The sequence below is a fragment of the Anser anser genome (assembly GCF_964211835.1).
Source record: "Anser anser genome assembly, contig: HAP1_SCAFFOLD_32, whole genome shotgun sequence".
NCBI lineage: Eukaryota > Metazoa > Chordata > Aves > Anseriformes > Anatidae > Anser > Anser anser.
This window is the reverse complement of record NW_028154148.1, coordinates 4,454,414-4,476,687: the sequence shown is the minus strand read 5'-3', so window position 1 is coordinate 4,476,687 and position 22,274 is coordinate 4,454,414. Positions and strand designations below refer to the sequence as shown.

General features: G+C 50.9%; 1 protein-coding gene across 1 annotated transcript; it reads right to left on the bottom strand.

Moving 5' to 3' along the window:
* Positions 1-20,215: 20,215 nt before the first annotated feature.
* On the bottom strand, positions 20,216-21,178 carry LOC310890586 (olfactory receptor 14C36-like; the record flags this gene model as incomplete). Its single annotated transcript, XM_083852904.1, has 1 exon — positions 20,216-21,178. One exon carries the CDS (start codon positions 21,176-21,178, stop codon positions 20,216-20,218), a length of 963 nt encoding a protein of 320 aa, XP_083709030.1.
* Between the last annotated feature and the right edge of the window lie 1,096 nt (positions 21,179-22,274).

Here is a 22,274-nt window from a genome sequence, read left to right as displayed (position 1 = left end):
TGTGGGGTTATTGTTCTTCTGGTGCAGGACTGGGCTCTTCTCCATGTAAATGCCACGATGTGTCCGTAGGCAAAATCCTGCGGTTTCTCAAGGTTCTCCCACATGGATGCTGCATTCTGTCAGCTGTTAACATCTGCAGGCAGACAGTTCAACCTTCGTGTGATTGTGCTTTCTCTGACAAGACAGCGGCATGAGGAGCTGCAGGAAGGTTTGGATAACACGGGAGTAAACAGCTGAATGGAATTCCAGCACAGAGTCACAGAAGGGCAGGGGATGGAAGGCTGCCAGGTTCCACCTCTTCTGTGCTGTCCACAGAGGAGGTGGACTCTGTGCTTCCTTCTCATGCATGCTGTCAGTTTGTCTGGAGCTGTGTCCTGAATGTTATGGGACTGTGCAGGTCAAAGTTAGAAGGGCCAAAGCGCTGGTAGAGCTCAATCTGTCTATTACTGTCAAAGACAATAAAAACCGTTTATATAAACACTTTAATAAAGGAGGACTAAGAAGACTCATCATCCTTTAATGGATGTGGGGGTAAACCTGGTGACAAGAGGTGAGGTAAAGGCTGAGGCACTTAATGTCTTCTTTGCCTCAGGCTCTAGCAGCAAGACCAGTTGTTCCCATGGACTTTTCCTCCTCCTCATGGTGAGTGCCAACATTCCAAAGTGAATTCTGTGGCACTTTTTTCTCTCCTGCTCTTTCCTACTACCAAAGAAAGCTCCATCAGGGTGGAAACCACTCCTGAAGTAGGCATCCCAACCCATCAGGCTCCTTGCGGCCTGTCAGCCAAGCAGACAGAAGTCACCTCACCAGCATCTCCCAAGGCCTGGGCCTGCTGCTGGCCTTGCAGCTTCTTGGCTAGACACAGCCAAGCCTTGTGCCTCCTGCTGTCCAGTCCTGGACTCAAGCAGAAGGGACAGGACAACCCCTGTGCGGGCCTTCTTTGTGTCTGGGTCCTCCTGGGGATGGAGGCAGAGGGGATCCCACAGGCAGCATGCCAAGCAGGGGCCTTCTGCTGGCCTAGCAGGGCCACTGGCAGATGTCAGCCCCAAAGTGCAGATCCCAGGGAGAAGCCAGGGCTGACCTGCCACCTGCAGACACAAGGGACCTCACAGTCCCTTTGCGTGACACGTTCCTGCTGCTGCCCTATCAGCTGCAGAGACAGAAGTGACCTCCCAGTCACTGCCCCAGTCACATTCCTCCTGCTGGGGCAGGAGATCCTGAGGCAGAGCTGACCTAGGGGAGACGCAGCTGACGTAGAGAGCCCCCTCGGTACGTGTTTTTCACTTTCTCGGTTAGAGATTAAGCAAAGTTTTAGTGGGTGTTTTTGGATTTCTGCTTGTGGAGTCAGGTCTCTGGTTAGGGTATGGGCATGCACTATGGTTAACGGTTTTGCTTAGGTTTCTCAAAAAGTCTGGGTTTAAACAGAGCGTTTCAATGTTAGTGTTAAGGGCAGTGATTAGGGTGAGCAAGAAAGGAAAGGTAAGGGAAAGGGGCTATGGGCTGAGTTTTCCTAAAAGTGATACTTTGACTTCTGCATTAGAGTAGTGGATTCCTGTCAGGGTGGTGGACTAATGTTTATGTTGAGGGATTTTTGTTACTGTTGAAAATAGTGTAAGGGACACAGAAGACTGTTTGAAGTCAGTGTTACAGCATCAACATTACATGAACCCTCTAACCTCTAGAAAGGAAGCTTCCAAGCTCCTCTTCCCTTCGTCTTCCCACCCCCAAATCTCACATATCTCCTTGCCAGGCTACTCCTGACCTCCCCATAGCAGTCATCTAAGTGGGATCAGCTTTCTGATGCCTTTCATGATCTCAGAGTACCTGTCTCACCTCTGTTGGTTACTCTATCCTGTAGTATTAGAGTACACTATACACTCTGTTGGCTATTCTAGTCTGTTACTAACAAAGCCTCCCCAGGGACTTGTTAGGGCAGCTAACTGGAGGCCGTGATTACAGACAGGCTAAGCGCTGTGCTGAGAAAATCTCGTTTTGTTTTGGTGAAGCAGAAGGGCCAAGACCTGACCCTAGCCACTGGAGGACAGATCCTGCACCCCCATGTCTCACTCAGGGCTCTTCCTGGGGTCTGTGGGGTAGGGGACGATGCCCATAATATCATGTGAAGGACAATGGTATGACACCTCCCAGTGTTTGCACATGGTTGAAAGGAAAATACATGGTCCCAGTGCCATGAGTATAACATGTCTCCTCATAAGCCATGGCTGCGGAGACAAAGATGTCAGTGCTGCTGCGGCCTTCCATTCTTGTCTGACCCCTCTGCCTTCTCCTCTGCAGGCTTTCCTGTGCTGTCCCACACCTCTCTGAAGGCTGCAGACAGCCACTTCTCTTCCCCACCTGGCTCTCACTCTGGTATTGCCAGGATTTCACTGATGCCTCTCCACTCTCGCCAGCTGTTCCTTCAAACACAAGGGTATGGGCTGATCCAAACTCCCTCTGGGTGACCTCTGGACCCACAGCACCAGTGCCAGTGCCTCACCTCCAAGTCAAGAATTTCATCTGACTATCTACTCTAAATCTACTCTTGTTCAAGTTTAAAACCATTCCCCTTGTCCTATCATAGAATCATAGAAATCATAGAAACACAAAGTTGGAAAGGATCATTTAGTCCAACCATCCTATCACTACTACTACCCACTAAGCTACTAAATCAGATACCGTAGCACCTTGTCCTGGTGCTTCTTGAACACTGCGAGGGGCGGTGACTCCACCACCTCCCTGGGCAGACCATTCCAGTGCCTGACTACGCTTTGAAAGAAGAAGTCTTTCGTGACATCTAATCTAAATCTCCCCAAGCGCAACCTGTGGCCATTTCCATGAGTCCTATCGTTAGTTATCTGAGAGACGAGGCTGACCCCCGCCTCACCACAACATCTCTTCAGGTAGTTGTAGAGTGCAATAAAGTCTCCCCTGAGCCTCTTCTCCACACTAAACAATCCCAGCCACTCTTCATAACACTTGTGCTCCAGAGTCCTCACCAGTTTGGTTGCCCTACTCTGGACACACTCCAGGGCCTCGCTGTCCTTCTTGTAGTGAGGGGCCCAAAACCGAACACGGTACTCGAGGTGCGGCCTCACCAGACCAGAGTACAGGGGGACAATCACCTCCCTGCTCCTGCTGGCCGCGCTGTTTCTTATACAAGCCAGGTTGCCGTTGGCCTTCTTGGCCACCTGGGCACACGGCTGGCTCATGTTCAGCCGAGCATCAATCAACATTCCCAGGTCCCTTTCCTTTTCACAGTCTTCTAGTCACTCTGCCCCAAGCCTATAGCGTTGCATGGAGTTATTGCGGCCAAATTGCAGGACCCTGCACTTGGCCTTGTTGAACTTCATCCCATTCACCTCAGCCCAGCAATCCAGCCTATCCAGATCCCTCTGAAGAATTCTAAAGAATTCCTTCCATATATCTCATTTAAATCTACCCTCTTTTAGTTTAAGGTCATTACTCCTTGTCCTATCACTACACTCCCTGACAAAGACTGTCTCCCCAGCTTTCCTGCAGGTCTTCTTTAAGTACTGCAAGGTTGTTCTAAGGTTTCTCCAGTGCTTTGTCTTCTCCAGGATGAGCAGTACCAGCTCGCTCAGCATGCCTTCATAGCAGACATGCTCCAGCCTCTTGACCATCTCTGTGGCCCTCCTCTGGACCTGTTCAAATAATTCCATGTACTCGAACTGCCGCGTTAAGCCACAGCAGTCTTTTTGGCACCCAGAGTGGGGCACGAAGGGTTGAGATAATGACAGATCTTACCAGAGAGTGCTAAAATTAAATTGTTATAAGCACTAGACCAGTTTAGTAGTTGCTGATCACAATGTCGACGTTTTGGATCTCAGGTTTGTTGTGCTTGCTTTCAGAAATGTGTTGTATAGCACATTACTTACTGCATGTGTTCCCGTTGTGCTGTTCATCATTTCTGGGGCTGGTTTAAAGTTATTTTGCTATGTCGTGTAACACTGGCTTATGATCCTATAAAATGTGTGGTCATGTGACAGATGTGTTATTTGTACTGAGCATTGCCATCACCTCCGTACCTCAGGAACCATCACTCAGAAACTTAAGGATTACACTCTTGACCTTTTTGCTTTAGGGAACCAATCTAGGGGGAGAAAACGGAGGGACACTTCCCCACTTATTCAGTCCCCCTTTCTCCTTCACCTCCCCCTTCTCCTCCAGGCTAATTACACTAGCTCTACAAAGCTTAGAATATCCTTGGGATGCTCCTATTGTGATGTCTCTGGAATGTGTTTCAACTTCTGTTTAAGGATAAACAACTATTTAAGAATGCCCTCCAGAGACCTGCCCCAAGACAGGAGAGTTAGGAGAGGCAGGGAGAGGATCTGGGCAGGCACCTAGAGCAGTGGGCACCTCCAGGGCTTTAGAGCTTCCCCCCGAGCACATGCAGAATCCTTAAAAACTGTAGAAGTGCTTGAAAAGGAGGTGTTATCACCTTGGCAATTACAAAGGGACACAAATCACTGGAATGTGCTGGGACTTGGTCTGTGCTTACTGAGCCTCAGTCAGTGCCACTGCAACCCCTGTGACAGGCCCTGCAGCTACTCCAACACCTCTGACATGTCCTGCAGCCGCTCCAGCCCCTGGGACAGGCCCCAGGTCTAGTCTGGGGACTAGACCAGACCCCCCAGGTCTGGTCTTGCTAGGCCACAGCACCAACCTGTGCCAGCATCCGTTGCCTCTATATGCAGGAGAAAACAATGGGTGTGAAAATCAGGCTCCTTAGAATGGAAAAGAACTACTACCCAGAAAAGAAAGGAGGAAGAAGAATGTTGATCTATGAAACCTTGACACAGACTTCCCCACGAGGGGGTACTTCAAAGATCCAAAAGGTTACAGGTAGGGTTTTGGGACAGCTGCCTTGGAGACAGAGGATATTAAAGAGTTGTCTACCTTGCCCAGTCTCTGGGAGGAGCCTTCCGTTTGTGGAGTTGTTGAAGGTCAAAGAAGAGCAGGTGCAGGTGGTTACCACAATGTTCTACCAGTTGGGGACAGGCTGGACATCAGTAAGTAATGAGCAATTGCACTGTGCACAGCTTGCTTTGTACATAACAATAATAAAAATAATAAATATCATCATCATCATCATCATCATCATCATCATAAAAGCTACTATTATTATTATTTCTCTTCCCTTTCGGTCCATTAAACTGCCCTTATCTCAACACATAAGCATTTGGGGGGTTGGTGTGAGCTAACAGCTGTGTGGTGCTGAGCTACTTGCCAGGTTAAAGGACAACATGTTTGACAACCACACTATAATAGCACAAATCGCACTTGTAAAATTCACCTCTCCTGTGTACAGAGAAGGGCAGTTGCTGATGATTTCAGTCTGCTTCAAGCACCACACCCCCTGAGATGGGCCTAAATTTAAACCAACCCCTGTGACAGGCCCTAGAGCCACTCCAAAAACTGCGATATGCACTGCAGCCACTCCAACTCCTCTGAGAGGCCCTGCAGCCAGAACAACTCCTGTGATGGGCCCTGCAGCCACTCCAGCCCCTGTGATGGGCCCCATGGCTGGGCCAGAGAACCAGCCTGTGCCACTATTGGTTGCCTCTTTATGCAAGAGAAAACAATGGGTGCGGAAGTCAGTTTTTCTTTAGAAAGTGAAGAAACTCCTACCCAGACAAGAAAGGAGGAAGAAGAAGATAAGGCAGGTTTCACCAAAGAAGGTCCACCATGGAAGCAGGAGGACAAAGAAGAAGAAATCACCTAAACATCAGAAACCACGTGATCCCTTTCCCAGGGTAAGCTATGAGATAAGGGAAAAGATTTCAGCCATCATCTTGGTGAGCACATTGTCACCTGGCTGCCCCAGTGCTGGGAGAACAGGGCCAATAGCCTGGAATTAGAGGGCAGGGAAGCCAAGCAGCTGGGATCCCCCTCTAGAGAAGGAGTGATTGACAAAGCCATTGGAAAAGGGCACAAGGAATTTAATCCTGTCAGGCGTCAAGGAAAGGTCTCCCTTCAAGAAAGATCTTGTATGTCAACCAGGAAAGTGGACCAACATGGAGAGGGGTATCCGGTACCTGAGGGAATTAGCCATGCTGAAGGTGATTGATAGTGACCTAGACAACAAACAGCTGTCCAAAGTTCCAGATGAAGTCGAGTGCCCATGACCCATGTGGCAGAAGTTTGTACAGAGCGCACCATCACCATATGCTCATTGGCAGTTATGACCTGGAAAGACCAAGAGGAACCCACATGGATGAATCGGATGTAGTTGGATGTAGCCAACTACAGCATTACAATGAAAGTCTCTCTTCTTCCCTATGGGCCTGCATCTCGTGTTGAGAGAAATTTTCTTACGAGATGCTAGAACTACAAGAGGATACATCTTCCTCCCTACCTGCATGAACCAATAGCTCAGCTATCAGGTGTAAGCATCCCTCTGCTCAAGAAAGTTGATATAGTGCGTGCATACTATGTGCCACCCTGTGGTTTTAACTGTGTGACCACGGAAAGGCCATGAGAAAACAGGATGCAAAAATCTGCCCTACCTCCACCCTAGAGGCAGGGATACATGAAGCGCAAGGAAAAGCATTCGCAAAAAAGTGGTTCTTCTGAGAAAATTACTGCTCCAGTTTCTAGCAGACAGTCCTCCAAACAGAGTAATGAATACTATGAGCAGGACTAGAGGGGCCCAGCCTCCATCCAGGGGGAGGAAGGGGACAATCGGGTGTATTGGACTCTGAGGAGTATTGGCCTGGCACATCAAACCCAAGAGTTAACTGTACTGGAGGCTGAAGTGAGCCTAACTGGGAAGGAGTGGCAAAAGCGACCCATTGGGACTGGCCTGGAGGCTCTGTGCAACCTTGGCACTGACTAAATCAAGAGAGTGTACTTCAAAGATCCAAACGTTTACTGGATGGACTTTGGGCATGACTCCCTTGGAGACGGAGGACATCAAACAGTTGTCTACCTTGCCCACTCTCTCACAGGACCCTTCTGCTGTGCAGGTGCTGATGGCCAACGGGCAGCAGGTGCCAATCGCTACCACAACAGCGCACCTGAGGCAGTATTGCACTCACAGAGACTCCCTGATTCCCATGCATGAGCTGGTTCATTGACTGCAGAGCCAAGGAGTGATCAGCAACACTTGCTCACCCTTTAGGAGTCCCATACGGACAGTGCAAAATTCTAATGGTGAGTGGAAGAGAACGGTGGGCTTCTGTGCCTGAATGAAGTCACACCACCGCTGAGTGCTGCTGTGCTGGCCATGCTAGAACTTCATTCAGTACGAACTGCAGTCAAAGGCAGCCAAGCGCTCTGCCACCATTAATATTGCTAATGCATTTTTCTCTATCCCTTTGGCAGCAGTGTGAAGGCCGCACTTTGCTTGCACTTGGAGGGGCATCCTGTCCACCTGGAATGGACTGTGCCAGAGGTAGAAACACAGCCCTACCATTTGCCATGGGCTGATCCAGACTGCCCTGGAAGAGGGGGAAGCTCCTGAACACCTCCAGTACATTGATGTCGTCATCACATGGGACAACCCAGCTCAAGAATATTTGAGAAAGGGAAGAAAATAGTCCTAATCCTTCTGAAAGCTTGTATTGCCCTAAAACAAAGTAAGGTCAAGGGACCTGCACAGGAGATCCAAATGCAGGATGGCCAGGTTCAATGGGACTGTTGGTCCGTGGTTGATGAGCAATTGCATTTTGCATCACATGCTTTACACACAATAAAAATAAAATTTATTATTATTTATTATTGTTGTTACTGTTATTCTTATGTCTTCATTTCCTGTCCCTTTAAACTGTCTATATTTCAAAAAATAAGATTTTGAGTGGTGGGAGTGAGCCAACAGCTCTGTGGTGCTTCAGTGCCTGACAGGTTAAAAGCTCAAGATGTTTGACAACCAAACTTTAATAGCACAAATCACACTTCGAAAACCAATCTCTCCCACATTCAGCAAGGAGCAGTCGGTGATGCCTTCAGTCTGCTTCAGACACCACAGCCCAGCAGAGACCCTGCTGCCTTCGGGAGCTGTCAGCCCTGAGGCCTTGGGGACACCTCGAGGGAGCCCAATGACACAGAGCAAGCGATGCCATGGTCGGGTGCTGTGCTGCTGAGCTGGGCCGGGCTCCTGGGCCTAAGGGGAGATCCTGGCAAGAGGGCCCTGGTGCAGAGAGACAGCTCTGCCCAGGAGCAGCTCCTGTGCACAGCGCAGCAGGGCTGGGGGCTCTGACCGCAGCTGGCACGGGGAGAGGAGAGAAGGAGAGAGGGCTTGGAGGCAGTTGGCAGTGGGAGGATGCCGAGAGCTGCCTGCAGGAGAAATCTGCACAGCCCTGGACAAGGTACGTCTCTGGCTGCAGGGCCATGCGGCTGCAGTTTCCAGAGGGGTCATCTACAGCTGGCAAATCTGATGCCTGACAGCATATCTCTGGATAGTTGTCTCTCTCTTTCTCCAGCAAAGTGTAGAAGATGCTGTAGAGAATGGCATTTATGGTTGGATGTTTCAAGAGAAAGACCAAGGCAGGGGCTACCTGAAATGCAAGCAGTTTTCTGTAAGTTTTGCTTTAAGAATCCTGCAGTGGAGGGGAGGCAGGTTTCATGGTAATGGATTGTCAGGATTGTACAGGAGACTGAGACTCCTGAAGCATTGCAGTGAGGGACCAATATTTCATCAACGAACTTCATAAAGTCCCTTCCCACCCCTCAGCCCACAGACTGCACCAACACCGTCATTGTGGTCCTCTCAGGCTTTATCCTAGCTGATCTTTAGGAGCTACAAAAGCCGTGATACCCCCTGCCTTTGGAAGGTCTCTGCAGGCTTGAGGTGAGCACAGATCATTTGCAATGAGCAGGAGCTGCCTCCTCTGCAGGCAGAGCTGCAGCACAGGAGGGTGTGCTGAGTGTCCGTCTGTCCCTCCCTGGCCTTGCCTCCCCTGGCAGCAGCACGCTGCCATTCCTCCTGGCTTCTCCACCTGGCCGTGCTGCTGCTGCTCTTGTTCCCAGGCTGCCTGGGGATGGGGGTTTCACCTGCCCATGGAGTGAGCCCTCGGGGTGCTTGGGGGAAGGGGAGTACGGGGACAGGGTGAGGGGTCTGGAGATGGGCACTTGGAGCCTGGATTCCTCTGCTCTCAGAAGTGGCCTTGTTCTTTTCAGTCAAAGATGTGAGTAGAATTTTCCTGCAGTTCTCACAGGACACCTGGGACCAGACCTGATGGACAGACTGGCTGTCCTCCTTCAGGACAACCTGCACTAAAGTGATGATGATCCTGATTTCTCTGATGATGATCCACAAGGATTCACTTCTTCAGTTCCAGTAGAAATACCAGGATTTTTGGCTTAGAATATGTTCTGAGGAGTGGTGGGGCAGCTAGAACATATATTTATATGTTCATATTTGTATTTATATTGTATATTTATATTTATATTTTTTATGTTCGTATAAATAAATAAATAAATAAAAAAAATTAATTAATAAGCCACCAGAGCTCTGCTCTACAGTTTGGTGAACTAGGAGCAAAACTGGGGAAAAACTCGCTTGATATCAGGAGGGAAGTGAATCTGACATTCTCCAATGTTCCTCTTCACCTCTTGCTGTAGGAGAGGACTGACTCCTGCATTACCCTAAGCAGAGCCCCCTGTTCTGACACACACCCCCAGGCAGAATGAATCAGGATGCATGAAAGGAATCTGCCAAATGTCTGCCAGCAAGTGGACAATTTATTTGGTGATTTTAAAGGAGAAATGGAATTAGTTTTCCTCTGATGAATTTCTTGTACTTTATTCCTCTCATCCTCTTTTTTGTTCAGGACCACCTCCCAAAAAAGCAGATGTCCAACAGAAGCTCCATCACTGAGTTCCTCCTGCTGGCATTCGCAGACACGCGCGAGCTGCAGCTCCTGCACTTCGGGCTCTTCCTGGGCGTCTACCTGGCTGCCCTCCTGGGCAACGGCCTCATCCTCACCGCCGTAGCCTGCGACCACCGCCTCCACACCCCCATGTACTTCTTCCTCCTCAACCTCGCCCTCCTCGACCTGGGCTGCATCTCCACCACTCTGCCCAAAGCCATGGCCAATGCCCTCTGGGACACCAGGGCCATCTCCTATCAAGGGTGTGCTGCACAGGTCTTTCTGTTTGTCTTCTTGATTACAGCAGAATTTTATGTTCTCACCATCATGTCCTATGACCGCTACGCTGCCATCTGTAAGCCCCTGCACTACGGGAGCCTCGTGGGCAGCAGAGCTTGTGCCCAGATGGCAGCAGCTGCCTGGGGCAGTGGCTTTCTGCACGCTGTGCTGCACACTGCCAATATATTTTCACAACCTCTGTGCCATGGTAATGCATTGGACCAGTTCTTCTGTGAAATCCCCCAGATCCTCAAGCTCTCCTGCTCAGACGCCTACCTCAGGGAGGTTGGGTTTATTGCATTTAGCTTTTGTTTAGGTGCTGGTTGCTTTGTTTTCATTGTGCTGTCCTATGTGCAGATCTTCAGGGCGGTGCTGAGGATGCCCTCTGAGCAGGGCCTGCACAAAGCCTTTTCCACGTGCCTCCCTCACCTGGCCGTGGTCTCCCTGTTTGTCAGCACTATCGTGTTTGCCTGCCTGAAGCCCTCCTCCATCTCCTCCCTATACCTGGACTTTGTCGTGGCAGTTCTGTACTCGGTGGTGCCTCCAGCAGTGAACCCCCTCATCTACAGCATGAGGAACCAGGAGCTCAAGCATGCACTGAAGAAACTGTTTCAGTTGTCTTCCAGAAGCAATTAGCTGCTGCTCTGCTGCTGCAATGGGAAAAACTCACGAAAAAAACATGGTGTGAGACACAGCCTTGCAGTGCCAGGTACCAGGTCCACCAATGCTGGCCCCAAACTATGAGAAACAAAGTAAAAACTTTACATACAGAAGGAGAGAAGATGGATCCTGATGATACAGGACTGCAGGCACCTGTGGGCAGTACGGACACTGACCTGCTGTCTCAAGGCTCCCTGGGTGGGGAATAGGAGAAAGAGGCCAGTGCCTGTCCTGTGCCACCTCCCCGCCAGCCCTGCCCTCCCACAGGTGGAGTATTTCTCCCTTACTCGCGCACCAGCAGCGCTTTGCCTCCTCCTCCACAGGGAGATGAGCCACAGGCCTGGCTGTGTGTGAGGGAGCAGTAGACTTGAGCAGAAAAAAAGCCAGTTTCATGGCACTGGGGCATCTGAAGGGTCCAGCCCCTGTGGCTGGGTCTGTTCTCTGCAGCAAAGGGCTGTCACCAAGCCCCAGCTCTGTGGTTGCTCCTGCAGCTCTGAGGACCACTCCAAGGGCATCACAGTAACGATGCTCAGGACCTAGGAGGGTCAGCCCGCCCATGGATCGCAGCAGGAGGTTGGTAGGATTCCATAGTACACAAGGACACGGACCCCTCGTTGCTCTGTATTCATGAACGTCATTATTACAAATTGCTACAAATCCCTACCTGTAAAGCAACTACGTGTTGCAAGAAACTTTTAAGTTACCACTAGGAAAGCAAATATGGGCTTGTGATGCTTTCCCTAAATCTGCACCAATAAATACTATTTGAGGTGCTACTGGTACGACACTCATGAATCCACTTGGTGGAGGGCACAAGGCAGGGCACCTTCCCCTTCTTTCTTTGGGGCCAGTCATGATAGCTCGTGAGTAACGTGAACATCATTGGGTAACCCTAACGACATGCCTCCAGACTGTGTTTCTGGCTTGTTCCAAGGGTAAACAACTAAGCAAAAGGGCACCAGAGGGCTGTTGGCATAACTGCCTTGAATAGAGAGAACGTCAAATAGTTGTCTACCTTGCCTGGTCTCGCACAGGACTCTTCTGTTGTGGGGTTGCTGAGAGCCGAAGCAGAGCAGGTGCCGACGGCTGCCACAACGGTGCACCGGCAGCAATAGCGCACTGACCTCCAAAGCCTCCAAGCTCAGGAGCTGTGTATTCCTGTGAGCAAAAAGTCAGGCAAAGGGGGCAGGAGACCTGCTTGGATGATCAAGGAGATCCTGGGGTGACTGAAATGGAAGAAGGAAGCATACATAACGTGGAAAAGGGGACAAGCCACTCGGGAAGAATATAGGGACATTGTCCGAGGATGCAGGGAAGCGACAGGGAAGTCCAAGGCCCATTTGGAGTTAAATCTTGCAAGGGGTGTCAAGGACAACAAAAAGGGCTGTTTCAAACTCATCAGTTGCAGAAGGAAGACAAAGGAAAATGTGCGCCCACTGCTTAATGAGGTGGGTGCCCTGGTGACAAAGGACAAAGGGAAGGCAGAATTACTGAATGCCTTCTTTGCTTCACTCTTCACTGCTAAGACCAGCCCTCTGGAATCTGTGACCTTAGGGACAAGGGAGGAACTCTGGAGAAACGAGGACTTTCCCTTGGTTGAAGAGGATCAGCTCAGAGATCTCTTAGGCAAACGTGACACCCACAAGTCCATGGACCCCGATGGGACACATCCATGAGTGCTGAGGGAGCTGGCGGATGTTACTGCTGGCCCACTCTCCATCATCTTTGAAAGGTCTTGGAGAACATGAGAGGTGCCTGAAGAGTGGAAGAAAGCTCATGTCATGCTGGTCTTCAAAAAGGGCAAGAAGGAGGCCCCAGGCAACTACAGCCCGGTCTGCCTCACCTCCATCCCTGGAAAGGCGATGGAACAGCTCATCCTGGAGGTCATCTCCAGCATGTGGAGGAGAAGAAGGTGATCAGGAGCAGTCAGCATGGGTTCACCAAGGGAAACCGTGCTTCACCAACTTGATAGCCTTCTATGGTGGACTGACTAGGTGAGTGGGTGAGGGAGAGCAGTGGATGTTGTGTACCTTGACTTCAGCAAGGCTTTCAGCACTGTCTCCCATAACATCCTCACAGGCCAGCTCAGGAAGTGTGGGATGGATGAGCGGTCAGTGAGGTGGATTGTGAGCTGGCTGGATGGCAGAGTTCAGAGGGTTGTGCTTAGTGGAGCAGAGTCTAGTTGGAGGCCTGTAGCCAGCAGTGTCCCCCAGGGATCGACACTGAGTCCAGTCCTGGTCAACTTATTTGTCAATGACCTGGATGATGGAATAGAGTGAGTGCACCCTCAGCAGGTGTAAAGATGTGCTGTGTTTTGGGTCAAAGTGGTCTCCCTGTGTAGCATCACTGCCATGGCTGCCTGCCTGAAGCCTCCCTCCATCACCTCCCCATCCCTGGACCTGGCGGTTTCATTTCTGTACTCAGTGTTGCCTCCAGCAGTGAAACCCTCCTCTACAGCACGAGGAACAAGGAGCTAAAGGAGGCACTGAGGATGTTATTCTAATATACAGCATTTCCCCACCAATGAGGTACCTGCACATCTTCCTCACCCGGGCAAGGCAGAAACACCTTTGTTCATGTATTTCAAAATTGCCTTTCAATCTTTGCAATATTATTCCAATTAAAGTATTTTTCTTCATCTCACTTCTATCTCACTTCTTCTAACTTTTATTTATTTATTTATTTGTTTATTTATTTATTTATTTATTTTAACCCAGAGACCTGATCTACAGGTGCTGATAAGCTCTTGGTAATTAACGAAATAAAGGAACCAGCAGGTAGTCATTTTCTGTGACTCTTGTTTCTCATGATTTCTCTTCAGGTACAGCAGAGGTTGTGGGATTGAAGAGCCCAGCAGCAATGTGGAGGAAAAGCAGAGATGTGGCTGAGGGACTCCAAGTATTTTCTGTATTAGTCTGTACCAAAAAGTTCTCCTGGGCCTCTGAATTCAGTAAAAGAGATCAAGCATGAGAAGAGCATGTATTGAGAGGAAGGCCATGAAAATCCACCAGGACAAGGGCCTGTTTCTGCCCCTGCAGGGGACTGAGCCTGGGCAAGGCCCAGCTTGGGAAGCAGCCCTGTCGGACGTTCTTGGTGGGCAGTGAGCTGGGCAGGAGGCAGCCGTGTGCCCTGGCAGCACAGGAGGGAAGGCTGAGGGGCACCTCACCGCAGCCTGCCAGGAGCTGCAGGGACGTCAGGAAGAGCCCAGGGCCAGGCTCTGCCCCGTGGTGCAAAGGGAGCCCTCCTCCTGCCACGCCGCGTGCGGTGGCTGCAGCAGAGGGGACCCCCAGCCAGCCCCTGCATGGGGCTCTGCCACCCGCCTCACCCGGCCCTCTCCAGCGCCCTCCTCGCTGCTCTCTGATGCACGCCAGCACCTCCCCGTGCGTGCCGGCCAGCACATCTGCTGAAGGCCAGTGCGGCTGCTGCAGGGGCAGGGAGCTCAGCTTGTCCCTTGCAGCCCCCTGCCCTGGGCCTGCCCCTCTCCTTGCCCTCGGCCCCGGCCTTGTCTCTGCTGGCAGGAGCGCTCTTGGCATGTGCTTCCTGGCCTCCACTCGCCTGTGCACAGCTGCTGCCCACTCAGGCTGCTGGCACAAACGTGTTCTCACAAGCAGCACCACCCCTTGGGCTGCTTCTCCTGGCCTCCCCCAGCTACTGCCTTGGCTCCTTGTCTCTACTGGGCCCCACCTTCCACACCCAAATGCGTCCCTTGGCTGTCAGCTCCCTCTCTCCTGCCCTGTGGGGTGACAGGGCCAGGGTGGGACAGGTTACCTTTAATTGATATAGTTTTGTGTATTTGCATTGGTGATGGCACAAAAAGACAGCTCCTTCACCAGTGATGTACATCCTTCTTCATGTTAGGCCACAACTCAACGTCCTTCACTCTGCTTTATCTCACAGATGAACTCGATTAGGTCTCCTTGGTTACTCTGAGGCACAGTGCAGTGCTTTTTGCCTTCTGACACTCCAGCACAATATGTGTGACTTTCCCTTACTCTGCGCATTGGCCTGAGGGGTCATTTCACTCTTTTCGCATTCAAAAGCTCAGCTGGACAGGGACCATTTCCAAAGTCGGGCAAGCTGATGGGTTCTGCCTCAGCCATTTGAAGTGTGCTATACTTGAGTTTTTCAGCCTGAGATTGTTAAAGATGACCTAGGAAGGTAAATGGATGTTCAAGTGTCTCGTAGGAATAAGGGAAAGTATCTCAAGTTTCCAAGGGCCATTTCAAATCTAGGTCAGTCCCAGGAACCCACTGAACGAAGGTGTTGTCTTTGAAGGGGTTTCCTGTGCTGGGCTGGGCTGCAGTTACAGGGACAAAGACCACTGCTGGCAGTGGAGGTGCCCTGGGAATTCCACCTGGCTCCACCTGATTTTCCCAAAGGGCTCCGGTCTCCTGCAGGTCTTTTCTGACATCTGCCGGTCCAGGGAAGTGCCTCATACACAACGGGGCCGCAGGAGGTTTTCCCTGGTTATGCTTATGGTCACACAGCAAAGCTCTGCCTCAATGCCCAGTAATTTTTTTAGTACTTATCTAATAAAGCAAGTACTCATCAGCTCAAATGATTCAATTCCTTCCATTAAATGCCTCACGTGAGGTATAATTTCCGTCATGAAGAAATAGGCATTTTCAGGATGTATTTTCATCACAGAAAAAGAAATACTGCTGTTCACCTGTACTTGCATTGTCATCGCTTTTTCTATCATGGTGTGTTCCCTCATCTTCCAGGCTCAAAACACATCCTGGTTACGCAGACCCTGCTGAATGTCCCCTTTCCAGCTGCCTGTCTGGACCTATGCACTTCCCATGGTTCTCCTGCTTTGACCTCCCCTTACTCTTGGATCATTCAGACCGCTCTCACCAACCCAGTTGCTGCTTTGAGTTTCAGTGAGTTCCAGCTCGCCCATCTCTCAGCAGTCTGTCTAATGGTTTCCTTAGCCAGAAACTCATCGTTTCTCATTGAATTAGTATGATGTGGATTAATATTAACACTATGATTTTAAATTTCCGATTAATCAGTGTAAAATAGATCATGTACAGTCATCCTTTTGGGAAGGTGAAGATCACTGGAGGCAAAAAAATGAGGAATTTGAATTTTTTTTTTCTTTTTTGAAAATTGCAGCATGATTTCCTACTGTTTGTTTTTAAATAGGAAAAACCCTGCAATTCCTATCTAAGAAGGGCTCCAAAGGAGTAACCCGAGACCAATATCTATAGGAAAATGATGCTCCAAACTGAAATGCAACAACATTCAGCCTTTAAAAGGAGGAAAGATTTCTATTAGATGCTCTTTGAAATCTTCCTCCTTAACTACACCATGAAAGCTCTCCAATTAGCTGCACAAGTCTTGAAGACGTGAAGAAAACTGTGGGAGAGATATGGCTGCTGAGGACTTTGTGTGTTTTAATGTGTTCCGTGGTGTATTTTGGTGCTCAGTCTATGAAGCCCAGGTACTGAGAGGAGAATGATGCAACTGCTTGAGAAGGTAAAGTCAGAAGGAAAAGTTGAAGTGACTTGGAGTATTAATGGGCCCCACTGAGGGCTGTTCCTAACAAAGCCTCCCCAGGGACTTGTTAGGGCAATAATTGGAGGCCATGATTGCAGACAGGCAAAGCGCTGTGCTGAGAAAAGTCTTGGTTGGTTTTGGTGAAGCAGAAGGGCCAAGGCCTGACCCCAGCCACTGGGAGGGGAGATCCTGCACCCCCACGTCTGTCTCAGGGCTCTTCTTGGGGTCTGTGTGATGTGGTGGGCACTGTGATGCCACGAGAAGAACTTCATTAGGACACCTCCCCACCCCTGCACAGGGTATCAAGGAAGCAAAGAGGCCCCATTGCAATGACTATATCTTGTCTCCTCAGAAGCTCTAGCCAAAGGGACAAAAAGGTCAGGGCTGTTGGGGCCTTCCCTTCTTGCCAGCACCCTCTGCCTTCTCCTCTGCAGGCTTTCCTATGCTGTCCCACACTTCGCCCTATTTCCTTGAAGTCTGCAGACACCCATCTCTGTTCACCACCTTGCTCTCATCCAGGACGTTCCACCATTTCACCAATGTCTCATCAACCCTCACCACCTGTTCCTTGATGATCACAAAGCCTGGGTCTGATTACAGACTCTCTTTCAGTGACCTCTGTCACCACGCCACGACCCTTTGAGGGACATTTCTTCCTCCTTGCGGCCAGTGCCAACCATCCAAGGTGCACTTTGTGGCCGTTTTTTCTCTCCTGCTCTTTCCTACTACCAAAGAAAGCTCCATCAGGGTGGAAACCACTCCTGAAGTAGGCATCCCAACCCATCAGGCTCCTTGCGGCCTGTCAGCCAAGCAGACAGAAGTCACCTCACCAGCATCTGCCAAGGCCTGGGCCTGCTGCTGGCCTTGCAGCTTCTTGGCTAGACACAGCCAAGCCTTGTGCCTCCTGCTGTCCAGTCCTGGCCTCAAGCAGAAGGGACAGCACAACCCCTGTGCGGGCCTTCTTTCTGTCTGGGTCCTCCTGGGGATGGAGGCAGAGGGGATCCCACAGGCAGCATGCCAAGCAGGGGCCTTCTGCTGGCCTAGCAGGGCCACTGGCAGATGGCAGCCCCAAAGTGCACATCCCAGGGAGAAGCCAAGGCTGACCCGCCACCTCCAGACACAAGGGACCTCACAGTCCCTTTGCGTGACACGTTCCTGCTGCTGCCCTATCAGCTGCAGAGACAGAAGTGACCTCCCAGTCACTGCCCCAGTCACATTCCTCCTGCTGGGGCAGGAGATCCTGAGGCAGAGCTGAGCTCAGCAGAGCATTCCCACCCATCTCCTCCTTGTGGCCAATAGCTGCTCAGATCCATGGCCCCTCACATCCATCTCTGAATGCCATGGGACTGCACGGCAACCTCATGGTTCCTGCCGTGCCCCAAGCAGCCAAGTGCCTAAAGTTAAGGGTCAGGTGAGAGGCTGAAGGTGACGAGGTTAATGCACAGGAATGAGGGCTTTGGTTGTATTTTACATTTGGGATTAGGGACCAGGGCTCACCTTTCTTAGTGAGAGCTTAACAAAGTTTTAGTGGGAGGGTTTGGTGTTGTGCTTGGGGTGTCAGGTCTGCGGTTAGGGTATGTGCAAGCTCTTTGGTTTAGTCTTTTGTTCAGGTCTGCAAGAATACTAGAGTTTATTAGAGAATTTAAATGCTAGTGTTAAGGGCAGGGATCAGGGTGAGCAGTAGGGTACAGGTAATGGAAAAGGTGTTATGGACTAATTTTAGCTTCAAGGGATATTGTGGTCAAAACTTAGAGCAGTGGATTCCTGTCAGGGTTTGGAGTGGCATTTAGATTTAGGTATTAATGTTACAGGTTAAAATAGGGCAAGGGCCTCACATGCCTCCTGGCCAACCTTCTCCTGACTTCCCCATATAAGTCATCTTCTTCAGGGCAGCTTTCTGATGGCTTTCATGAACTCAGAGTATCTGTCTCACCTCGGCTGACTACTCTGCTCCTGGGAAAGAAGCAGCTCCTAAGCCAGCACAGAGAAGGACACAAAGACACCCATCTCCTCCTTGTGGCCCACAAGCTGATCAGATCCATGGCCCCTCACATCCATCTCTGAATGCCATGTGACTTCACAGCAACCTCACTCTTCCTGACCTGCTCCAAGGGAAAAAGAGCCTAACATTAAGGGATAGGAGAGAGGTTGAAGGTGAGGAGGTCAATGCACAGGAGGACAGGGTTTGGATGTTAGTTATTCATGTATGGCATTAGGGACTATGGCGAAATTTTCTAGATGAGAGCTTAAGCAAATATTGAGTGGGAGGGTTTGCTGTTGTACTTGGGGTGTCAGGCCTGTGGTTAGGGTATGGGCAACCTCCTTTTTTTTCGCGTTTTTTTTTTATGGTCTGCAAGAAGACTAAGGTTAAATAGAGCATTTTAATGCTAGTGTTAAGGGTCAGCAAGAGAGTTAAGGTAATGGAAAGGGGTTATGGACTAATTTTGGATCAAGGGATATTGTGATCAAAAATTAGAGCAGTGGATTCCTGTCAGGGTGTGGAGTGGCATTTAGATTTCGGTATTAATGTTACAGGTTAAAAGAGGGTTAGGGCCTCACATGTCTCCTGGCCAACCTTCTCCTGACTTCCCCATATAAGTCATCTTCTTAGGGGCAGCTTTCTGATGGCTTTCATGAACTCAGAGTATCTGTCTCACCTCGGCTGGCTACTCTGCTCCTGGGAAAGAAGCAGCTCCTAAGCCAGCACAGAGAAGGACACAAAGGCTGTAGGAGCACCCTGCACAATGTCCCCAGCAGCTCTGCACCTCCACAAAAGCAAACCTGAAGGATGAGTTCTGGGGAAATCTAATACCTCTGACATGACAACCCCAATCCAAGACCCCTTCCTCTATGGGGCCTACCAGCTACTTAGGAAGAGAGGATCTCACAAACTGTGTGCAGAGCAGATGCATCTGGTGTCCCATCATGGAGACCAGCAGATGTGAGCCTAAAGGCACAGATCCCAGCCAGGAGTCAAGGGATGACCGTTCGGCTGCTTCAGAAAAAAGTCACCTCACAGGCCACTTAACAGCCATTAGCTTCCTCCTGGACTTGGAGCTTCTGAGGCACCACTGAGCTCATAATACCACACCTACAAAACACCCCCTTTTTGGCCCAGAATCTGCCCAGGTAGAAGTGATCTGGTTGTGATCCTTCCAGCCCATGGCACAGCTCCTGGGCTCCCAGCCTCTCTGACACACAGGAGCCAGTGCCGTGCCAGTTCTGGGAGGTGCTAGGGCAGGAGGGACCTTGCAGTCAAATCACTCGCCAGACTCCTTGGCTGGGGCTGCTGCGTGCCCTGGGGCTGCAGAACTCTCCTCTGCCTGCTCACAGCGGATTGAGCCCTTGAGCTGTGGTGAGTCCACCTTGGAGGAGCTCCCCCCTTAGGAGGGAAGTGCTGCAGCGCAGGCCGGCTGTGCCACTGCCGTGCCCACTGCCTGTCCCTGCCTGCAGTCCCAGCACAGCCCCACAGCAGCACTGGCACCAAGCTACAGGAGCAGCCGGGCCTGACCCCACCAGCAGGGCTCAGCACCAGAGGGGGGCAGTGGCAAGAGAGCAGCTCGGCATGCCCCAAGCACTGGTGCTCCCTGGCCGTGCTGCTGGGATGGGACTCTTTTCCTCTGCAGCCCTGCACATGGCACTGCCCCTGCAGAGCCAGAGCAGCTCTCACAGGAAGGACGTCACACAAGGAAGGCAGTGCAGGCTCCTTTCTTTTATTTCAATTCACAGAGGGCCTGGCTCCTCATATACAGCATCTCTGAGCTATACTCGATAGGTACATAGTGTAAAAGAAATGAGATGAATCATATCATTTTAATGGGCAACTTTAGCCGTACTAAACCAAAGAAAGTCCTGTAATAAAAACACTCATAACTACACAAACACAGACAAAAAAAAATATATATATATAATATTATTTGTTCTTGTAGTCATTGACATTATTAGTCATCTGCAGATGTAGAACGGAAATTTATTGCTTCTGAAACACATCTACTCATCAATTTCCACAACGCATGCTTGAGCTCCTGGTTCCTCATGCTGTAGATGAGGGCGTTCAGTGCTGGAGGCACCACGGAGTACAGAACTGCCACCACCAGGTCCCCGGGTGGGGAAGAGATGGAGGGGGGCTTCAGGTAGGCAAATGTGGCAGTGCTGATAAACAGGGAGACCACGGCCAGGTGAGGGAGGCACGTGGAAAAGGCTTTGTGCCGGCCCTGCTCAGAGGGCATCCTCAGCACGGCCCTGAAGATCTGAATATAGGAAAAAACAATGAAAACAAAACAGCCAAAAGCTAAAGAAACACTACACACAAGTGCCCCAAATTCCCTGAGGTAGGCATCTGAGCAGGAGAGCTTGAGGATCTGGGGGATTTCACAGAAGAACTGGTCCACAGCATTGCCTTGGCAGAGGGGCAGGGAAAATGTAGTGGCCGTGTGCAGGACAGCATTGAGAAAGGCACTGCCCCAGGCAGCTGCTGCCATCTGGGCACAAGCTCTGCTGCCCACGAGGCTCCCATAGTGCAGGGGCTTGCAGATGGCAACGTAGCGGTCATAGGACATGACCGTGAGAAGGGAATACTCTACTCCAATGAAGAAGACAGAAAAGAAGACCTGTGCAGCACACCCTTGATAGGAGATGGCCCTGGTGTCCCAGAGGACATTGGCCATGGCTTTGGGCAGAGTGGTGGAGATGCAGCCCAGGTCGAGGAGGGCGAGGTTGAGGAGGAAGAAGTCCATGGGGGTGTGGAGGCGGTGGTCGCAGGCTACGGCGGTGAGGATGAGGCCGTTGCCCAGGAGGGCAGCCAGGTAGATGCCCAGGAAGAGCCCGAAGTGCAGGAGCTGCAGCTCCCGCGTGTCTGCGAATGCCAGCAGGAGGAACTCGCTCACAGAGCTGCTGTTGGGCATTTTCTTACATTGGGCACAGCTGTCTGTTGAAAAGGATAAGGCAGAAAAAGTTTAGAACAGACTTCTCTGAGGAAAACCTGTTGCAGGTCTTAGAGCTCTCACATCCCAAGCCTCTCTCTTTGCAGGAGAACCTTTCGGCAGCTCCATGACTTGAGTCCCAGCTGATGCTCTCTGGGAGTGGCACTGGGAGCAGGGACTGCTGTGCGCTCCAGAGGAGTCCTTCCTGCTGTGAAGCAGGCTGGAAGCAGGAACATGGGGGAAACTCAAGTTCAGTCCGCTTATGAAATCCATAAACTTTGCAGTGTTGTTGCAGAGAACACATCCAACCACAGTGTAGAGCAAGACAAATATTCTTATGCTTAGGACAACAATCACACTCTTGTGTTTCCCAATAAGTGGAGACTGCTTAAAGCAGAGAAGCCCCAGTCCAAGTGCATCTGGACAGAATTCTCACCTTGTCTCTTGGTGCCTGAGCAGGATCTCAGCTCCTCCCTCCTAACCAGGGGTGCAGAGGCCTCACTCCAGCTGCCCACAGACAGCCATCCAGCAGCACGGACATGTCCTAAGCATGGAGGTGTCTTCTCTTTAGGGCACCTGGATACCACAAAGATGTCGCGAGAGAGCAGCATCCTGCTGGAGAGCATCCTGCAGACCAGGAGAACACCCAACAGACAGAGCTGGATGTCCGCAAAATGCGGTATTCCAGTAACCCATCTGCATCCCCTCCAGTGCCTGGAGGAGGCTGAGCCACCCCGCTCTTTTCTGACGGGGGGGCCCCTGGCTTAGGGCACCCCGAGGGGCTTCTGCCAGAATGCCTCACCTCGCAGTGCCATCCAGCAGGACTCCCAAAGCCTACTGCATTGCCCACTGCCCTCCCAGCAACAAGACCCAGCAGGAGACCCTTCCAGGACGTGCAGCTGCATGGCCCTGCAGCCAGAGACGTACCTTGTCAAGGGCTGTGCAGATTTCTCCTGCAGGCAGCTCTCAGCATCCTCCCACTGCCAACTGCCTCCAAGCCCTCTCTCCTTCTCTCCTCTCCCCGTGCCAGCTGCGGTCAGAGCCCCCAGCCCTGCTGCGCTGTGCACAGGAGCTGCTC